Genomic DNA, 18696 nt, shown 5'->3' on the forward strand with positions numbered 1-18696 from the left:
TTATGAGTTTCCTGTCCTTTAACATGTTTTCTAAGCCTTTCTAGGGCCAGAGAACTCTGAGAATCCACGTGCCTGGCCCTAGGGCAAGGGCCTACGTTTCCATTTTGCGAAACTCAGGGACAAGACTTCACCTCAGAATGCAGTGGGGCCGAGATGCAGCTGGCACGCCCTTACAGTGCTTCTCTTCTGCCACGCAAAGCCAGTGCTCCCCAGCACCCCCATCCCACCCACCCCAACCAGAACACCCACACAGCCTCCCAAACAGATGTCCCAGAGCCACAGAGGACAGCGAGCCCACCATCTCACCAGCGTTTCCCTTGTCCTCCCAGGGGGCACCTGTGGTGCAGGCTGCTGGGATGTCACCTGGTGGGGAGTGTAGCCCCTTGAGGAAGTACTGAGACCCTAATAACCCCACACTCTCAGGAGGCAGCTGGGGGGTTGGTGAGGGGGAGGGGCTGGGGATGCTGCTCATCATCACGGAGCTACACTTGTGAGAGACCTTGTTTGAAAATGTCAGATTAAGCTGCTTTTTCTAAAATCAGTTTTAACAACTTTTGTTGTTGTTCAGGACTGTTTGCTTTCAGAGCACAAAATAGGCTAAAGACCGACAGGTACGTGTCAGGAGTTGCAAGATTTGGCCAGGTCCTCCAGGGAGGCTTGAGGGATGGGGCACAGCTTGGCTGGACCTAGGTGGGACAGGGATGCTGGTATCTGACCCCAAATGATCCCTCACCTCAATGCCTCTGCTAGGACCTATCTGACCCCCCTATTCTCCCCACAAATGGAAATTATGAGACTGCCCCCACCCTGCCCCCGACCAAGAGAACAGAGGGTGGATGCCTTGGGCTGGTAAAGTGCATGGAGGAGCCAGTCTGCAGGGCCCTTCCTGGGTTTAGGGAGCTGATGCCATAGACTCATCTCCTCTGGTGCCTGGGACCCATGTGTCTGGGGGAAAGCCAACTGTTAGGAACGGAGGGGAAGCCGGGCTGGGGGCACTGGCTTGGATGTATTCTCATCCCATCTCTGCCAGCAATGTGCAGGGTCCTGCCCCATCTGTACAATGAAGGGAACCCCTCTCAAGGGTGGCAGGGGTGGGGGACACTTTCCAGTTCTGACTCCATCTGTGTAAATACAGAGGGAGCTGGACCCACGGGATGCAGGGGTGAGGAGGTTTCCTGGGGCCTGAGGCTTATCCTGTGGGCCAGTGCTGTCTCTCTCTGGAAGAGACGGCCTCTGTCCCGGGAGACATGGGTCCCATGCAGCACTGGGCATAGCTGGAGACAGTGAGGACCTTCTGGGGAGGTGGCAGGAGGCTGATGAGACCGCCGGGATCTGGGCTGGGGGCAGTGACCCGGGTGGGGCTGTTCCCCACACCTCTGTACAAGGATGTGCTAGACAGGTGCAGTCAGACACCCACCAGCTGGAACCACCCTGGGACCGAGACCACACTAGAGTACAAGTCCCATTCCTGCCCAGAGCCTCGGAGCTGGCCCGTCACTGGTCTCGAAGGTTGCCAGTGGGTCCCCACCTCCCGCGGGAGGAGTCCACTGGGGCGGTCAGTAGGGCCGCCACACGGCCTCATCCATGCGGCCCGGCGTGCTCAGGGCCGTGGGCGAGTTGCTGTGGCTGCCGTCGGCCTCCACGCTGTCACTCTGGCCACCCAGGCTGGGGTTCATGAGGTTGCCGGTGGCGACAGAGGCAGCGCTGCTGGTGCAGGAGGCCAGCATGCGGGTGGGCGAGCGGTCGCCCCCGCTGCTGCTGCCGGCCACCATGGAGAACTGGTAGGAGCCGGAGGACGTGCCGTAGTAGAGGTGGTAGGGGGACGGGTTGGCCTGGAAGGGCCCGCTCTGGTTTTGTGGGGCCCCCGGGTAGGGTGGCGGGAGGTAGGTGTGGTGGAAGCGGCTGGTGGCCGGCATGCCTGCCACGCTGAGGCTGCTGATGCTCGTGCCTGAGGGCGTGGCGCTGTAGGGAAAGGCAGCCGACATGGCCCCGGGGTAGTGCATCCTGGGGTCCGGGAAGCGGCTCTCCGTGAGGGCTGGCAGCGTCGGGAAGGAGCGGTCAAACTGGCGGGGGTCCGAGAATGGGTTCAGTTCCGAGGTGCCTGGAGGACAGCAAGGAAGAGGTCAGTGGCAGCCCGAGACGCCCCCAGGAGGCCTTCCTGAAGAATGACCTTGGGCTCTGGCCCATCTAGGGGACTCAAGGCCCATCTAGGGGACTCCTGGTTCTAGACCTCACTCCTGCCCTAGGCTGCCCAGGGCCTCGCCTGCCAGAACTCGGAACACAGATCCGCTGGAGAGCAGGTGGGAGCTGCCCTGGGCCAAGAGGGGCCGTGGGAGCCTCCCCGCTGGCAGCAGCAGAAGACAGGGAGGACCTTTTCTTTTCTTTCAATCCTCCTTCCCGGGCTGGACGTGTGTGTGCGCGCACACCTGCACACGAGCCTCTCCTGCCCGGGTGCAGCGCTCTGAGCGCTCACATCTGGGTTGTGGGCCCTGAGTTCCCAGCAGCTCATGCTTGTAATCCCAGCGCTTTGAGAGGCCCAGGCAGGTGATCACGAGGTCGGGAGTTTGAGACCAGCCTGGCCAACATGGTGAAACCCCGTCTCTACTAAAAAGAAAAAAAATTAGCCAGGCGCTGTGGTGGACGCCTGTAATCCCAGCCTCTCGGGAAACTGAGGCAGGAGAATCACTTGAATCTGGGAGGCAGAGGTTGCAGTGAGCTGAGATTGCGCCACTGCACTCCAGCTGGGGCAACAAAGCAAGATTCCATCTCAAAAAAAAAAAAAAAAAAAAAAAAATCCTCCTTCCCAGCCTAGCAGAGGAGCGGCCTAGGATGTGGGGGTGGGGCAGCGCTGAGGGCGGGGTCAGGTCTCCCAGCAGCCCTGCCCGGCCCACGAGGTGCCTCTTCCCACCGGCCTGTGGTAACAGCTGACAAAGCCATGGATGTGAAAAGGGCTCTGATGTGAGGCTGGGAGCTGGAACCCGCTTTCGAATAAAAGAAAATGGAGGCAGAGAAAGGACTGCTACTCATCACACGGCCTCTCTGCTGGGGACACCCGTGTGTGTGTGTATCCACACACCTGCATAGAGAAAGGACTGCTACTCATCACACGGCCTCTCTGCTGGGGACACCCGTGTGTGTGTGTATCCACACACCTGCATAGAGAAAGGACTGCTACTCATCATACGGCCTCTCTGCTGGAGACGCGTGTGTGTGTGCGTGTGTCAATGTGTATGTGTGAGTGTATGTGCGAGTGTGTGTGCGTGTCAATGTGTGAGTGAATGTGCAAGTGTGTGTGGGTGTATGTGCGAGTGTGCATGTCAGTGTGTGAATGTGCAAGTGTGTGAGCGTATGTGCAAGTGTGTGTGCGTGTGTCAATGTGTGTGTGAATGTGCAAGTGTGTGCGCGTGTGCGAGTGTGTGTGCGTGTGTGAGTGCATGTGTGTGTGAGCGCACGAGTGTGTGTGCACGCACACCTGCACACGAGCCTCTCCTGCCCGGGTGCAGCGCTCACATCTGGGTTGTGGGCCCTGAGTTCATAGCAGCTCTGCCCTCCATCCTCCACCTCACCCTGGGCCTGTGTCTCTGGAGCTGACTCATGGCTGCACAGTGACCAGATGCCACCTGCCTTGGCAGCAGAGACAGCAGTCAGACAAACTTGGGGACTGAGACCCTGACCTGGTCACAGTGTCCAGCCCAGACGCTGCCCCTGCCCCCCTAGGAGTGTGGCTTCTCAATGGGCTTCAAGGCAAGGGTGTTCCAGTACCTGCCCCTGACTGTCATCACAGACCTCCAAAACCTCAGCATTCAAAGGGCTCGGGGACTGAGTCTAACACCCTTGGTGGGGAATCTGAGGCCCAGATAGGGTGAGGCACTTGCGTAAGGGTCACACAGCACACTGGACCCGGCAAACAATCCTAAGGTCTCTGGTCCTGAGCCCCAAAACATGCCTGAGAGGGAGCTGTGCTGTCTTTGAGGCAGCACAGGATCAAGCCTTACTGTGCAGCTTCTGGAGCCGGACAGTTATCCTGGTTTGGACACTTACTGGCTGTGTGTCCTTGGGCAAGTCACTTAACCTCTCTGTGCATCAGTTTCTCCATATAACACACGGAGATGATAACAGTTCATCAGGATTCAGTTAATACACATCAAGTACTTAGAATGGCACCGGGCACAGAGTAAGGGTCCGTGAGGCTCTGCAAGGCCATTGGCTGTGGTGCCTCTTACTCTGGGTACCCAGGAGAACTGGCTCCTTCAGGGCCCTGCTGAAATGAGGCCCTGGTGCACAGCCTCCCTCGTACTCTGGCAGCAGGGGGAGGCAGAAGAGCCCCCAGCAGCGGTCCAGAGGTGCAGCCTGTCCGGCCCAGCATCCCCTCTGTCTCACCCTCCAAAGGGTAAGGGCTGGTGCCGGCCGGGGTGGGCTCTGCCTGCCATGCCGAGGCTTGGCTGAGGATGGAGAGCTCTGAGCGCCTGAGCTGCTGTGTGGCTTCAGCCAGGACTTGGAACTTCTCGGGGCTTTGGGGTCCTCCCAAGTCAGCGGGGGTGTGTCTCCCTCAGCAGCAGACTCTGGCCCTGGGCATGGATCAGAGCCGAGTGACGGTCCTGGCTTGAGGTAAGAAGACGTGGGGACAGCAGTCTGGGTGGCGGGGGCCTTCTGGGACAGCCGGGACTCTCCCTAGGTCACTTGGCTGCCCCTACCCCTTGAGGCCAAGAGTCTTTGAGGCGCCTGGCTGCTGGTTTTCATCTGGGGAGCCTCTCCGGGGGAGAGGTCCTGGGCAGGTGCCGGGTGGGGTGGAAGTGGGTGCTGGCCACCTGTGGAAACCCCATTCTCAAGACGAAGGAGACACACAGGGACCCCAAGATGCAATAGCAGGACTGTGCCCCTCAGAGCTCAGTGGGCTGCCAGGCACTGGGCTGGGCCTCCCTGGACCTGCCACTGTCCCCTCCAGCCTCTCTCCTCAAGGCCACCACCCTTCCTCTAGGGTGGTGGGGGAAGTACCTACCCTCAGCACCCCCTCAGGCCCCCCAGCAGCTTCCTCAGAACTCCTTTACCCCCACCCGGCAGCCCCGCAGCCCCAGGAAACCCGAGCTGCCCGGGCCACTGACGAGCAGCCAATCCCAACAGTGGAAGGAAATGTTTATTTTCTTCTCCAGATTGCCCCGGCTGCTGTGTGGTGGCTGAATGAGCCCTTTCAGCTGTGAGAAGCCCCCATTGTGGGCGGCTGCGGCTGGGGGCTGGGGCTGGGGTATGGGAGGGGCTGGGGTCTCTACACTGCTTGCCAGTGACCAAGGTTTGGGGGTCAAGGCAGTTAACAGGCACTGAAAGACGTGGTGGTGGGATGTTCCGAGGGGGATCCCCAGGAGGGAGCCTGAGGGTGGGGGCATCCCTGTGAGAGTGACTTCCCAAGCCTCGGCCTGCCAACACCCGCTCTTTGTCAGGGACCTCCTTCTCCCCACTTCACAGATGAGAAAACTGAGGCTGGGTTTAAGTGACTTGTCTAAGATCACACAGCCAATGCCTGGCAGAGCCTGAGTCCCAGCCTGGTCCACCTGACAGAGTTCACGCTTCTGCCCTGTCCTGGGTGTCCAAGGCCCTTTCTCTCACTCAAAGAGGTTGGGCCTGGGGATGGAGAGGCCTGGCTGACTGTGGCCCAGTGCTGTGGGTGGCTAGTGAGGGACTGGACGAGGCCTCAGGAGGAAGCAGCCAGAGATGCAGAGGTCAGCCACTGCCCCACACAGGCCAGGCCGCTTTCCTCCCAGTCCGGAGTGTAAGCAGCAGCTGTGCCTGCTGTGGGGCTAGGCCTGGCCCTTTGGGGCTGGATGGAGGGGACCACACCTGCCCCAGGCTCCTGCAGGCACTGATTCCCAAGCCGGGCCCACACATCGGTGGATGGGCAGACGGGCTCTCCTTCCATGGGGGCTGGGGGGCAGGAAGCCACTGTTTACCCCACCTCCCGGATTCTGGCTCCCTGGCTAGGCCCTGATCCCCTGGCCGGCGGGCTCTGCAGATGGCAGGGAAAGGCTGGCTCCCAGGCTACCGCACCTTGACAGATGCTGGCCTGTGGGCGGCAGGAACAGGAGCAGCTACAGGGCAGGGGTGGGCGCAAGCACAGCATCCAGGGCTCCTTCTGCCACCTCTTGAGCGCAGACCTCCAACTCATGGGCTCAGGAGCTGAACGTCTCAAATGCACTAGCTCCTGGGCTCAGAGAGGCTGGGCCTGGGGCTTCTTCCGACCTTGGCGTCTCAGGCCAGAAGGGGAGGGGTTCTCTCTTCACACTGAGGGCCTCATCAAGCTCCTGGCCACTGCACTACGCCTGGAACGTCAATAGAGGGACCCAGTCGGACCCCACCTCAGCATGGCAGCCCTGTTCCAGGCCCCTTATCTGTCCCCTAAGAAGTACAGAAAGTGCTTGGGAACACATACTGTGGAGACTCTGGGCCTGGTCACAGATGGGCTGTGTGACCCAAGGGTGGCTCTGAACCTCTTAGGCCTCAATTCATTCGTCTGTCAAGGAGTTCTAACCAGGCTCCGGGAACAGGCACATCCCGTGACAGCAGCCAGCCTGCTTGCCTCTGTCCACCGGGCCACCAAGCACCCTTGGCACCCCGCCTGGCCCAAAGGCCGGCCATGCACACAGCCTCCCACGTCCCCAGCTCACTGACTGAGAGAACAGAGGAGAGATGCAGGCCGCAGTTGTTTAGTGAGCCCCTAGTATACGCCAGGCAGCTTGATATTCCAGAACCTGCCTGAGGCCTGGCTGCGACCACGCCTGCTGTATCCACCTAGACAGTGGAGACAGAGACCCTGCTCGGCCTTCCCTTCCACCTCAGTTCCTCCTGTTTGGGAGGAGGCTCTGGGCAGGGTGGGAGACCTTTCCCAGGAATGCTATGTGCCTCTGTAGGGCTGGAACGTCACTTAACAGTGTGCAAAGTTTGTGTGAGCGCAGTAACGCCACTGAATGCCATCCCAGCCCTGGGCAGAGGCACCAACCACCAATCAATCCACTTTCAGATGAAAAATCGGAGGCCGGGGGCAGGGGTGGGGAAACTACATGGCAGGGACGAGTCTGTCATGGCTCCTTGGACAAGTCATGGCTCAATTCTAATAGGGGCACTATGGAATTAACCCCATTTCCCCAGGCACAGTGAACTGGTACGCAGGGTGCTGTCTGCCCATGCGGATACCTGGGGCTGGGCCCCAGGCATATGTCAGTAATGTCAGTAAGTGTTTGCTGAGTGAATGAATGACGGCTAGCACACAGCAAGCCCTCAGGAACCATCTAAGGTGCAAATGAGTACCAGCAGCTCCTCTATAAAACAAGCAGGTGCAGTGACTAATCTTCTGACGGGCTTTTGGTCTGGGGCAGACTGGACCACATCCAGGCTCTCCACCCCCACCTTACCCTGCTGCAGCCCCTCCCTCAGTGCCATACCTTGGATGGGGGTCTGGGGCTGGCTGCTGAAGTGGCTTGTGGTGCTGAGTGAGCCTCGGGGGCTGGGCGTGCTCGGTGTCACCCGCATGCGCAGCCGTTCCAGGTCCCCAAAGCGGTCAGGGAATGCCTTGGTCTGGTCCTCCAGCTTCTGCCGATGCCCTGCAGAGCACAGGGAGCCCATCAGCTATTGCTTCCCCAGAGTCTTAGTGGAGACAGAAATAACTCACTCTGCTGGGAAGTTCTTCCTGAGGTCTGACCTTAGGCCTCTGCTGGGAGAACCCTGAGGTCACCACCAGCCTCTTTCCAGAGGTTTTCAAAAGACTTACTGACAGAGAATGGTCGCTGTGTGCCGCCCCACATATGTAAACCTCTACACAGATGGTGATCTAAAGCATTACACACACAGTGATCTAAATCTCTACAACACACAGTGATCTAAATCTCTACAACACACGGTGATCTAAACCTCTACACACACGGTGATCTAAACTCTACACGCACGGTGATCTAAACTCTACACGCACGGTGATCTAAACTCTACACGCACGGTGATCTAAACTCTACACGCACAGTGATCTAAACTCTACACGCACGGTGATCTAAACTCTACACGCACGGTGATCTAAACCTCTATAGCACACGGTGATCTAAACTCCACACACACGGTGATCTAAACTCTACACACACTGTTTGGCAGAAGAAGAAACTGAGGGCCGGGTGCAGTGGCTCATGCCTATAATTACAGCACTTTGGGAGAGTCAGGTGGGAGGATCAGTTGAACCCAGGAGATTGACATTAGCAGCCTGGGCAACTATCAAGACCCCTGTCTGTACCAAAACAAACAAACAAAAAACAACAACAAAAAAAACCTTAGGCAGGTGGGGTGGCACAAGGCTATAGTTCCAGCTACTGGGAAGACTGAGACAGGAGGATTACTTGAGCCCAGGAGGTGGAGGCTGCAGTGAGCTATGACTGCACCACTGCATTCTAGTCTGGGCAACAGAACCAGGACCCTAGCTCTAACGAAAGGAAACTGAGGCAACAGACATGAGAAAGTGGCTCATGCCCCCAGGGAGAGAACCAAGGAGTACTGCCACCCTCGGTCACCCAGCATCCCAACCTGCCTTGCACACTCTCTCCCATGTCTACAAGAACAATGGGAGGTGGCCCCAGGATGGGACTGCAGGCTTCTCCAGCCCCAAGTCACTGTGGGATCCCCAGAACATGCCTTCTTCTCTCTGGGCCTCAGGCAGAAGGAAAACTCCACCAGGATGCTGGGCAGAGGTGCAGGGGGCTTACATGAGGGGCTAGACGGCCATCTCTGCCTGTAAGCTGGGGTCAGGGAGCGAGTGTACCTGGCTTGGGACGTCACACCTGGAGAAAACTGTCAGCATTTCCTACTCCCTCTCTGCCAGAGCCTACACAGGAAGGACCTCAAAGGTGCTGGGAGGCTCAAGGTGGCCAGGCGCCCACCCTCCTGCAGCCTGCTGAGGCCAAGAGACACTTCTGAGTGACATCAAGCTTGCAAAGACCTCTCCCCAGCCACCGCCATACACACTTTTGTAATTACTAATTTAACATTTCACAAGCAACATGAGAATATTTACAAAAATCAAAGCATTACAGATAAGGCCCTTTCCACTGCTCTAAGCTCCTCTCCAGCGTTCCCACTGTGACCAATTTCTTTCCAGACATTTTTCGTCTTCCATGAATGGAAAACGCAGAATATGTTTCCTCATGGAACTCTTGTTGAACGGCCTCAGCCTGGGCGTGTCACTCTGTAATTTGCTTTTTCAGTAGTGCACCTTAGAGCTCAAACTCAGTTTCCTCATCTGCAAAATGGGGAGAGTAACCCAGCCCCACCGAAATGACAGAGTTCCCATAAAACCCTGGGAATCCTCCCTGCCTCGGAGGAGATTCAAGCATGACACGGATGACGTGACACTGCTCTGCCTGCTTCCTGCTGGCCGCCGGAGGCACAGCACAGTTCACCCCACAGGCCCCTCCACCGCACCGGTCCTTTCCAAGCTTCCTCTTTAGTTCCCTTACCTGCAGCACTCCCAGGAACATCCCTGTGCACACTCCCTAGTGGCTGGGGCTTCTCCAGGGCAGACCCAAGGAAAGGGCCGCTCCCTTGGAGGACTGCACCAGGGCTCCACTACAAGGTCACTACACTAACAAGGTTCAAGGTCAGGACCGCGGGCCATTCACCTGACTTGGAGGGAGGCTGCCGGGCAGGCAGGCTGGCCAGGCTCTCTTTTACAAGTAAGAAAACTGCAACTTCGGAGAGGCAAGGAAGCTTGTCGGAGGTCACACGCTGAGGAGGGGGTGGGATTTCCTGGACCTGGGACCCTTTAGGAAAGAAGGTGGGGGCCGGCCGTGGTGGCTCATGCCTGTAATCCCAGCACTTTGGGCAGCCGAGGTGGGCAGATCACCTGAATGAGGTCGGGAGTCTGAAGCCAGCCTGGCCAATCTGGTGAAACCTCATCTCTACTAAAAGCACAAAAATCAGCCGGACGTGGTGGTGGGCCCCTGTAATCCCAGCTACTCAAGAGGTTGAGGCAGGAGAATGCTTGAACTCAGGAGGCAGAGGTTGCAGTGAGCCAAGATCGTGCCACTGCACTCCAGCCTGGGTGACAAAGCAAGACGCCACCTCAAAAAAAAAAAAAAAAGAAAAAAAAAGGTGGGGAAGGGGCTGAGGGGAGAGAAGGTTTGCCTAAGTCCTTGGGTCTAGAGTGATGTGCATTTTCTAGACTGGCAGAGGGAGAAGAGGCAAGATGTAGGTGGGAGGTAAAACAGAAGTCCCTGTGCGTCCTGGAGCCTGGACTAGTGATTCCCAGGGGACTGGAAAGTGGGAAAAGACTGTCGATCACTGTAGGGCATGAGGGGACAGAGCCTGAGGCCTCGCACGGGCCTGACTGCTGATTTTCAGAATGGGAACACAATGGATTCCGGTACCTGTCGGCCTCCAGGCTCCCTAAGCACCCCTGTTGCAAGCTCAAATGGGCATCTGGGAGCCTCAGAAAGAAAGCAGGTGGCCTGGGAGCCGCAGGGACTCAGCCTGTCACCGAGAACCAGAGAGCTCCACTTTCTCCTCCTATGAGGCCCCAGACCATGGGACACTTAGTGGCAGGAATAAGACCATTTGGTCTCTGGCCACGCCCCCCACTGCTGCCTCCCAGGACCCTTGGCAACAAAGGAGAAAACATGGGCTGGGGGTGAGTTTAGCTGGAGCTGGGGCTGCAAACTCAGATGCCCATGGGGGTGGGGCAAGTCACGTGAACAAGGCAAGTGGGATGGGTGGGGTCTGGGGTGGAGGGAGAGGATGTGCCTTGTGGAAGGCACCTGACTGGTACCCTGAGGAGGGCAGGCCCTGTATGGCCACAGCTTCCGATTCCAGACCCAGTTCTCAGCCCTAACAGGCATTGGAGGAAACGTGCTCCTTGCTGCTGAGGCTGCTGGAAGTGACAGAGAGATGTGGAAGAGCTGGGCAACAAGTGAGCAGAAGAATCTTAACAGGCATGAAGCCTGCCGGAGGGATGTGGGGACCACAGGCTGACCCGACAACAGCCTGGGTGCAAAGGATCTGGGTGTTTTAGCCACAGGCCTGAAGGAAGCCAAGAGGGCTGGTGCAAAACCTCAGGCCTTGTTACTTTCATCACAGGAGAATAAAGTCCCCTGTTTGAGTCACACCGTGTACAAAGTGTTTACAGTGACTCCTGAGGCCTGGCGGAAGAGGGCGGGGTTCACAGCCAGCCTGGGTTCGAGGATGGGTCCTGCCACTTGCAGTCTGGTGGCCTCACTCAAGTCACACTCCCTCCCCCTACCCCGAGCTGCGGTGTCCCCATCACACTGTCTTTGTGGGCTGAGGTGCTGGCCTGAGGTGTGGACACTTTCCGCCCATGTGGGTCACCACCATCATGACCATCACCTTCATCTCTGCTCAGGCCCAAGGGAGGCAGAACCGACGTCCCAGTGCTGGAGACGGGGGCGGAGGCCAGTACGGTGAAGTTGTGTATGGAACACAGAGCCGGGACAGCAAAGCGGGATTCACACCCGGATCTCCCAACTCCAAGCCCTGGGCTCTTTTCCTGACACTTTCCCTTTTGTTCTCATCGTTCAGACGGGGCCACTAAGGCTTCACCAGGAGACCCATATTGAGTGGCCGTCTCAGAACCCAGGCTGCAGGTCGGGTAATCCGGCCCCAGAACCCATGCTCCCACCATGTGCTCCCTTGCCTTTCGTAGGGCAGACTTCCTGGAGGAGGGGAGTTCAACAGCACTTGAGAAATTGCTTCCTTGTTGCTGTGAATGCTGGAGCCACTGCCAGGGAGGGGCAGAGGGGAGCCAAGGCGGCCCCACGTGGCCAGGGCGCCAGAGAGTCTCAGAGCCACAGGGCCGGGCCCTCACACTGGGAACAGGACAGAAGTTCCTGTGCCCGAGGAAAGAAGATGGGCCATAGCAAAGGCCTCTTTCATTCAGATACCCGGAGCAAGAGCTGAGTGGGGAGCTCCAGTCCTAACCCACTCCATCAACTGGGCCCAGTCCTGCTATGCCTCAGTACAGTCCCCTCTGCACAGTCTGCTCACTGAGGCCCCTTCTTTTTGAAAGTCCCTGATTTAAGAAAGCAAGTGAGCAGAAGAATCTTAACAAAGATCAGCCCCTGGTCAGAGGGGCCCCAGAAAGAAAAGAAGGCAGGGCTGCTGGCCCCAGGATCCACTTACTCCCACATCCCAGGATGTCTTGACTATCCTCTGCCCTCCAGACTTCAGAGCCTCAGCTCAGGACAGCCTCTGCAGCAATGCTCTCCTGTCCGTCGAAGCCCATCCAGGAGCCCCTCCTCCAGGAAGGCCCCTTTCTCCCACAATGGAGCCCCCATCGCACCTCTGCAGGCTAGGACTGCCCTTAAAAGCGGTCAATTTCCAGGAGTGGAAATCATCAGAACAGCAGCAGGCGCTTCCCGGGCGCTTCCTCCACTGCAGCGTCTAAGCAGACAACATTCACTGTCCTGTTTCACCTTGCAACAACCCCTTGAGTGAGCTCTGCCACCGTCCTATCGTCTGGGTGAGAAACTGAGGCTCTGGACAACCAGTGAGCTCAAGGTCATGCAGAAGACATATGGCCACCTGCTCTCTCCAGAGCCTGTGTTTTGACAGTGGGGACTCCGCCATAGGTGTTAGGGCCCCATGCAGCCCCAGGGCCCAGAGCACTGTCTGCAGGCCCAGGAGGATGGGACTGGGGAGAGGAAGATGAGAAGGTCTCAGTGGACTCCATCAGGGGCCCTTCCCTGCTATGAAATTCAGGGTTGAGAGTGCAATTTCCAGTCATACCCTGCTCTAGCTCACCAAGTCGCTTTCTGCCTCTGGGCCTCAACTTCCGCATCTGTAAAGTGGTTATCGTACTGTTTAGCCCCTGAGGGTGCCAATAAGCTGGAGGACAGGCCACGTGGTTTTAAAAGCAGAGGATGGAGATGCCTGGAGAAAGCCCTGCTCGGCCTTCAGGGCCTGTCCTGGCTGCCATCAGCCTCCAGCAGCTAGTCTCAGATCAGACAGCTCCTCCAGCACAGCCTGGATTACTGCCTATGGCCCTCACTTGTGGGAGGGCAGATCTCAGCCTGCCCCTCCCAAGGACCTGGGTGGCCCCAAGCTCTCACCAGGCAGCTCTCACCCACCAGTGGTAACGGTCTTGGGCAAACCACTCTTTCCCTCTGGGCCTCAGCTGTATCATCTGCAAAACCCCCGAGGGCCAGGAAAGGTTTAAAGAATTACACAGCCCATCGGACCCTGGCCTTCAAGGAAGGCATTCTGGGTTCCCATTCTGACTTGGCCATCGGCACATAGGCAAACAGCTCCTTTGATGCATCTGTGCAGTGGGGGTGACCAACCTCACAGGCTTATGATAAAAGCCAAAGTAGGGGAAGGAGTGCTGGGGCCTGCCAGGCTGGTGATTCACCAGGGTCACAGTGCAGGAGCTGGAAGACCAGGGCTGATTCTGGTTGGGGGGTTGGAGGCTCCTTTACCACTGTCCCCAGGGAATCCTTCACCACCACATGGCGGGGGTCCCACCCCTGCCAGGTATCTGGTGCTTCTGGGGAAACCAAGAGGCTATCAGGGTTACCTCCCCTGCCTCCACGCAGGCCCAGCACAAGCCCCCATGACAGGAGTGGCAACCATTTTAGCAGGCATCTATGATGTGCCAGGCACTGTGCAAGGTGGGTCATGCGTGTCGTCTCCAAGGGTCACACCCCTCTGACGGGCAGCTACCATCAGCCCCGTTCCCCAGATGGAAAAGTAGAGGCACACTGTCAAGGTCACATGGTGTGTGGCGCTCTGAGACTCAAACCTGGAAAGGTCACACACTCTATGGAGCTCAGCTGCTAAGGTCATGGCTTCCAAAGACCTCCATGAGAGAAATGCTGGGTCATCCGGCCGTGAGATCTGGCTGGCAAGAGGCCAGCTCAGTGTTTAGCCTCTTGGGAGGAGCAGAGTCGGGCAGGGCCACAGAAGAGCATCGTCTGCTGAGGACAGTGTGGTCCCCAATGACCAGGCCGTTCACCCATCTGAAGCCACTGGGCAGCCTCCTCGGCCGCCTGGTGCGTCTGTGACCCAGACACAGCAGCCACTGTCTGCCCAGCAGCAGGGTAGGGCGCCGGGCCTGAGGCCGGCTCTGCGGCCTGTCAGGAGATTTACACCCGACTCTTAACAGCCTCGCGGAATAGCAGGCGGGTGCCGGGCCTGGGGTGGTCTGCCGTGAATCGGCCCCCTGTGAGCAGATGAAAGCCGGGTCGGTGGCTGGGCAGGGAAACGGGCTGGCCAGGGGCCAGCGGGCAGGGAGGCCAGCGGCTCCCTCCCAGGGCTGCAAGTGGGGCTTCCAGCGGCCTGGGGTTGATTAGGAGAACCCGGGAGGTCTGCGGTTAACCCCTTCCCTCCTGCTGGGCAGACTCCTCCCCTAGCCCTGCCCCTAGTCCAGGGGACTCCTGGGGGTTGTGGGGATCTTGGGAGCCGGGAGTAGTTGCCTCTCCTCAGCCTGGGAAGAAACTGCAGAAACTCTAAGGCCCTCAAAGGCCCAACTGTGGGCTTCAGGTCACTTCTCCTGCTCACGCCAAACCCTCGGCAGCCACACTCTGCTGGCTGCTCACTTCGGGCCCTCGCTCAAAGGTCACTTCTTTAGGAGGCCCCACCCCTTGTCCCATCCCCTGCAGGCTCCACTCCTTCCAGCTTTATTTTTCTTCATAGGACTTCCCGCTACTCAAAATTGACATTAACAGATCATTTGCTTATTCATCAACGATTAATGGACCAACTATGAAAGGCTCCTGCCTGCATTCCTGGGGTCTATTGATACGTGGTCCTGGCAAACCAGAGGAAAGAACTCTGCCCTTGTAGAGCATAAACAATAGGGGGCCAGGTGAGGTGGCTCATGCCTGTCAGCCCAGCATTTTGGAAGGCTGAGGTGGGTAGATCACTTGAGGTCAGGAGTTCAAGACCAGCCTGGCCAACACGGTGAAACCCCGTCTCTTTTATTAAAAACAGGAAAATTAGCTGGGCATGGTGGTGGGCGCCTGTAATCCCAGCTGCTCGGGAGGCCGAGGCAGGAGAATCCTAACCTGGGAGGCAGAGGTTGCCGTGAGCTGAGATCAAGCCACTGCGCTCCAGCCTGGGCAACAGAGCGAGACCCCGTATGAAAAAACAAAACAATACAAGAGAGATGAGTAATAAATGAAACAAACGATCAAACTAGATAGCATCTTAGAAGGTGGTAAGTGCTTGGGGTACGTAAAAGCCAGGAAAAAAAAGGGGGAGAGGTGAGGAAGGCTGTGTGTGTGTGCCACTTGGAACAGGGGTTCGGCTGAGAAGTGCAGAGGCTTCGGGTAGAAGGAGCGAGCCAGGCATCCGGGCGTGTCTGCGGAGGAGTGTTCCAGGGGAAGGAAGAGCAGTGCAAAGGCCCCGGGGCATGAGTGTCCCTGGCAAGTTCCAAGACCAGCCAGGAGTCCAGGGTGGCCAAAGCAGGGTGTGCAAGAGGAGGGCATGCAAGAGTGGGGCAGGGGTAACAGGCACAGGCTAGATGGGTGCGAGGGCCGTTCCCCTGCTGAGGTCCATGCCAGACTTGCCAGGTGCCACAGCCCCCCCGCTGGGATCCTGGACCCGGCTCAGCAACCTGCTTCTTAACCAGCCCCCAGTGACTCTGAGGGACACCAGCACTGAGAACCTCAGAAACCAAGGCCACACAGGCAGGAAGCCACCAAGCCAGCCTTCAAACCCAGCTGGCCACCTGGCTGCAGGCCGGGCACACTCTGCTGGGCACCAGAGGGGAACGACCCAGCCGCAGAACCCACAGCCGGCCTCAGGGATCTACAGATTCCCAGTCCTTGGCTCCCAGGACCAGACCCTAATCCCACTTCACCCCACAGCAGGCTCAGGTTTCAGAGGGTCGGAGGTGGCAAAACAGGAAAAACTGCTGGGAAAGGAAGTCCAGGAGCACCAAAGGCCCGTAACACCCAGGAGGCTGGTGGGGCACTTCCCGGGGCCAGGCCATGGGAAACTCAGTCAACCCTCACAGTGACTCCCCCAGGCAGACACCAATACCACCCATTTCACAGCTGAGCACACAGAGGCCAAAAGGCCCTTCCAAATGGTCCTCACTTCCCTGAGCCCTGGGTTGGAGCCCCCATAGTGTGCCGATGGTCACCTTGGGCAAGAGGTTTTATGCCCTGGCCTCTATCTTCTCCTGGGGCTACCCAAGAGATCAGTTAATGGGAATTTTGCACAGGGCCTGGCACAGGGAGGGGGTTGCCCAGTGATCAGGAGCTGCTGAGCTGGTCCCTTCACTCTTATAGATGGGGACACTGAGGACCCGAAAGGCCAAAGATTTGTCCAAGGTCAAAGACAAAGGAGTGGGGCCGCAAACCAGGGCATGAGTGGGACCCGATCTTAGGGCCAGAATATGCCTGGGACAAGAGCAGGCAGGTCCTAAGAATGGGGGACCTGGTAGGTTGCCCCCCCAACCCCATCTCTACTCTCTTCTACAAATCAAACCACTGATCCAGCCCCTGCCAGGGCCCAGAGAGGGAGACCACCTGTCTCAGGTCATGCAGCAAGCCCGGCCTCTGATGCCGTGGGTCTCCAGGCCCAGCCTCTACCCCTTCCTCTTATTGCCTCATCCTGAGCCACTGCTCTCCCTCCCAGCTCACCCCAGAAGGGGCCAACTCAGGTCTGGGAGAGCCAGGCAGGGAAGAGCAGGAGGGGATTCCACTGGACTCTCCCACAGGCAGGGCTCAGTCTCCAGGCCCATCCAGGGGCCCCAGCAGGGCAGGGTGGGGTGGGCGGCTCTGGGGTGGACTGCGCTGAGAGCATGGAGGACTGTCAGAGGTGCCAGCATTGCCCAGTACCTCAGCATCTTGCCACCAAGCATCAAGACTCCTGTCCCGTGCCTCTACCAACCCAGTGCTCCCCTCTTTCTGGAGTGGCTCCCAAGGGCCACATCACCACTGGGAGCCCAACTGCCGCTCTTGTCCATGCTGCTCCTGCCTGCCCCTGGAGACGTAGGGCAGGGCTGCCACCTCCTTCAATGGAGACTTGATGCCTGCACCTCTGGTACCAAGGCAGCCGCCCTGCTGCTGCCCCTGAGAGAGCCCACCATTGACAAATGGTGTGGTGGGAGTGCAGAAAGGGGGCTGGGTACCGGGGATGACAGAACACTGTGGACCCAGTGACTCATGGGACCTCTCGGTGTTACAGCCATGTGCTGTCCACGTGTTGCCCCTGATCTCCAGGCCTGCAAGTGGGTGGCATCATCACACATCACGGAGGAGAAAGCTTCGGCCCAGAGAGGTCAATGACTTGCCCTAGGTCACACCGCAGATAACAGCTTTGGCTAAAGTGACTGCTTATCTGCCCACCCCCACTGGTAAGTGCTTTCAATAGGTTAAGCCACTGTTTCCTCGAAATAGCATGATGAGGCAGCTGCTTGTGTGAATCTCATTTTTCAGACCAGGAAACTGAGGCATGGAGATGACTTGCCGAAGACCCCATAGCCAAGAAGACTGGCTCGGAAGCTGCTCTCTGCGCTATGGTGGTCTGTGGCTCACAAGGACTCCCAGCCACCTCCTTGAGACTCCTGCAGTCACGGATCCAGTTCTCAGATGACAAAACTGAGGCCAAAAAGAAGACACAACCTGCCTAGGGCCATGAAGCCCAAGGCCAAGAGCATGGGCCCATCCATGTCTGATCCCGGCAGGAGGGAACTCGCAGGAGTGTGGCCAGAGCGAGTGCTGGCTGGGAGCGGATGGTGCAGGCTTGAGGATGCATGCAGGAGCTCAGGGCTGGCAGAGGTGACCCTCAGAGGCCTGGAGGGAGACTCTTCCAGGGCTGCTGGGCTCAGCTCCAAGCCTTTCCCAAGTGGCCAGAGGCTGGGATGGGCCCAGGAATCAGATGATGGGGGGTCAGACCCAGCTGACTCCCGAGAAGGGAGGGTCCAGCCTAGGGTCAGGCCTCCTGCCCCAAGCCTGCTCAGCCTAGAATCTTGCCTTTGGGAAGACTGAGGCCTGGGGCACCTCCCCACACCTGGCACAGCATAAGGTGCTGTTCAGGTACCCAACTCCCTCAGGCCTGGGTTCTCTCCTCACTGGGACTTGGGTGACCCCTTTGGCTCTGCTGTCACGAGGATCCCATTCAATAGTGATTGCAAAAAAGTTTTCTAAACTGCAAAGGGTCACATTTCTGAGAAAGAGAGAGGCAGGCCAACCCTCAATGTACCAAGCTGAGAATGCCTCAGGGAGGTGGGATGGAGCTCAGGAAGTTGGCTGGCTCTGTTTCATTCATTTCATTCATTCTGCAGACACAGAGCCTAGGCCTCCCCTCCCACTTCCCCAGCCTTAATCTGACCTTCAGCAAGCAGAAGAATTAAACACAAACTCGCTTTGATGGACCAGGGCTTCCTGCTCATAGCAGGTGCCCAGTGAATATTTGTGGAATCAAATTTGCAGTCCTGATATTGCTTGTGTGGGTCAGAGGATCCGAGTGCCCGGGCTCTGGGTGACCTGATCAAGTCACATGCTAAGATTCAAAGACCCAGTTTCCAGGGAGAGGACCTGGCCTCACAGCCAGGCCAGTCCCTGACTTTTGGGCACTCCTGGCCTCCATGCATCCCTCAGCCACCGGCAGAGAAGCTGGGGGCAGAGTAAAGCAAGCCTGGCCCAACCTCCACCCAGAAACGCACAAGCACTCCACACATGCCACATCTGAAAGCTTTCTCTAAACTTTTCCTTC

The 18696-nt window shown here is 58.0% G+C and overlaps 1 protein-coding gene across 1 annotated transcript in view; it reads right to left on the reverse strand.

Moving 5' to 3' along the window:
* Nucleotides 1-250: 250 nt before the first annotated feature.
* The window catches only part of RUNX3 (RUNX family transcription factor 3), a 63186-nt gene continuing 44740 nt past the window's right edge, over nt 251-18696 (reverse strand). The window contains exons 5-6 of the mRNA XM_074380294.1: nt 7431-7589; nt 251-2101 (exon numbers count right to left, since the gene is read on the reverse strand). Of these exons, the coding sequence (XP_074236395.1) occupies nt 1557-2101; nt 7431-7589 (704 nt within the window). The 3' untranslated portion in view covers nt 251-1556. The remainder of the gene's footprint in view (nt 2102-7430; nt 7590-18696) is intronic.

The sequence above is a fragment of the Saimiri boliviensis genome, chromosome 11 (assembly GCF_048565385.1).
Source record: "Saimiri boliviensis isolate mSaiBol1 chromosome 11, mSaiBol1.pri, whole genome shotgun sequence".
NCBI lineage: Eukaryota > Metazoa > Chordata > Mammalia > Primates > Cebidae > Saimiri > Saimiri boliviensis.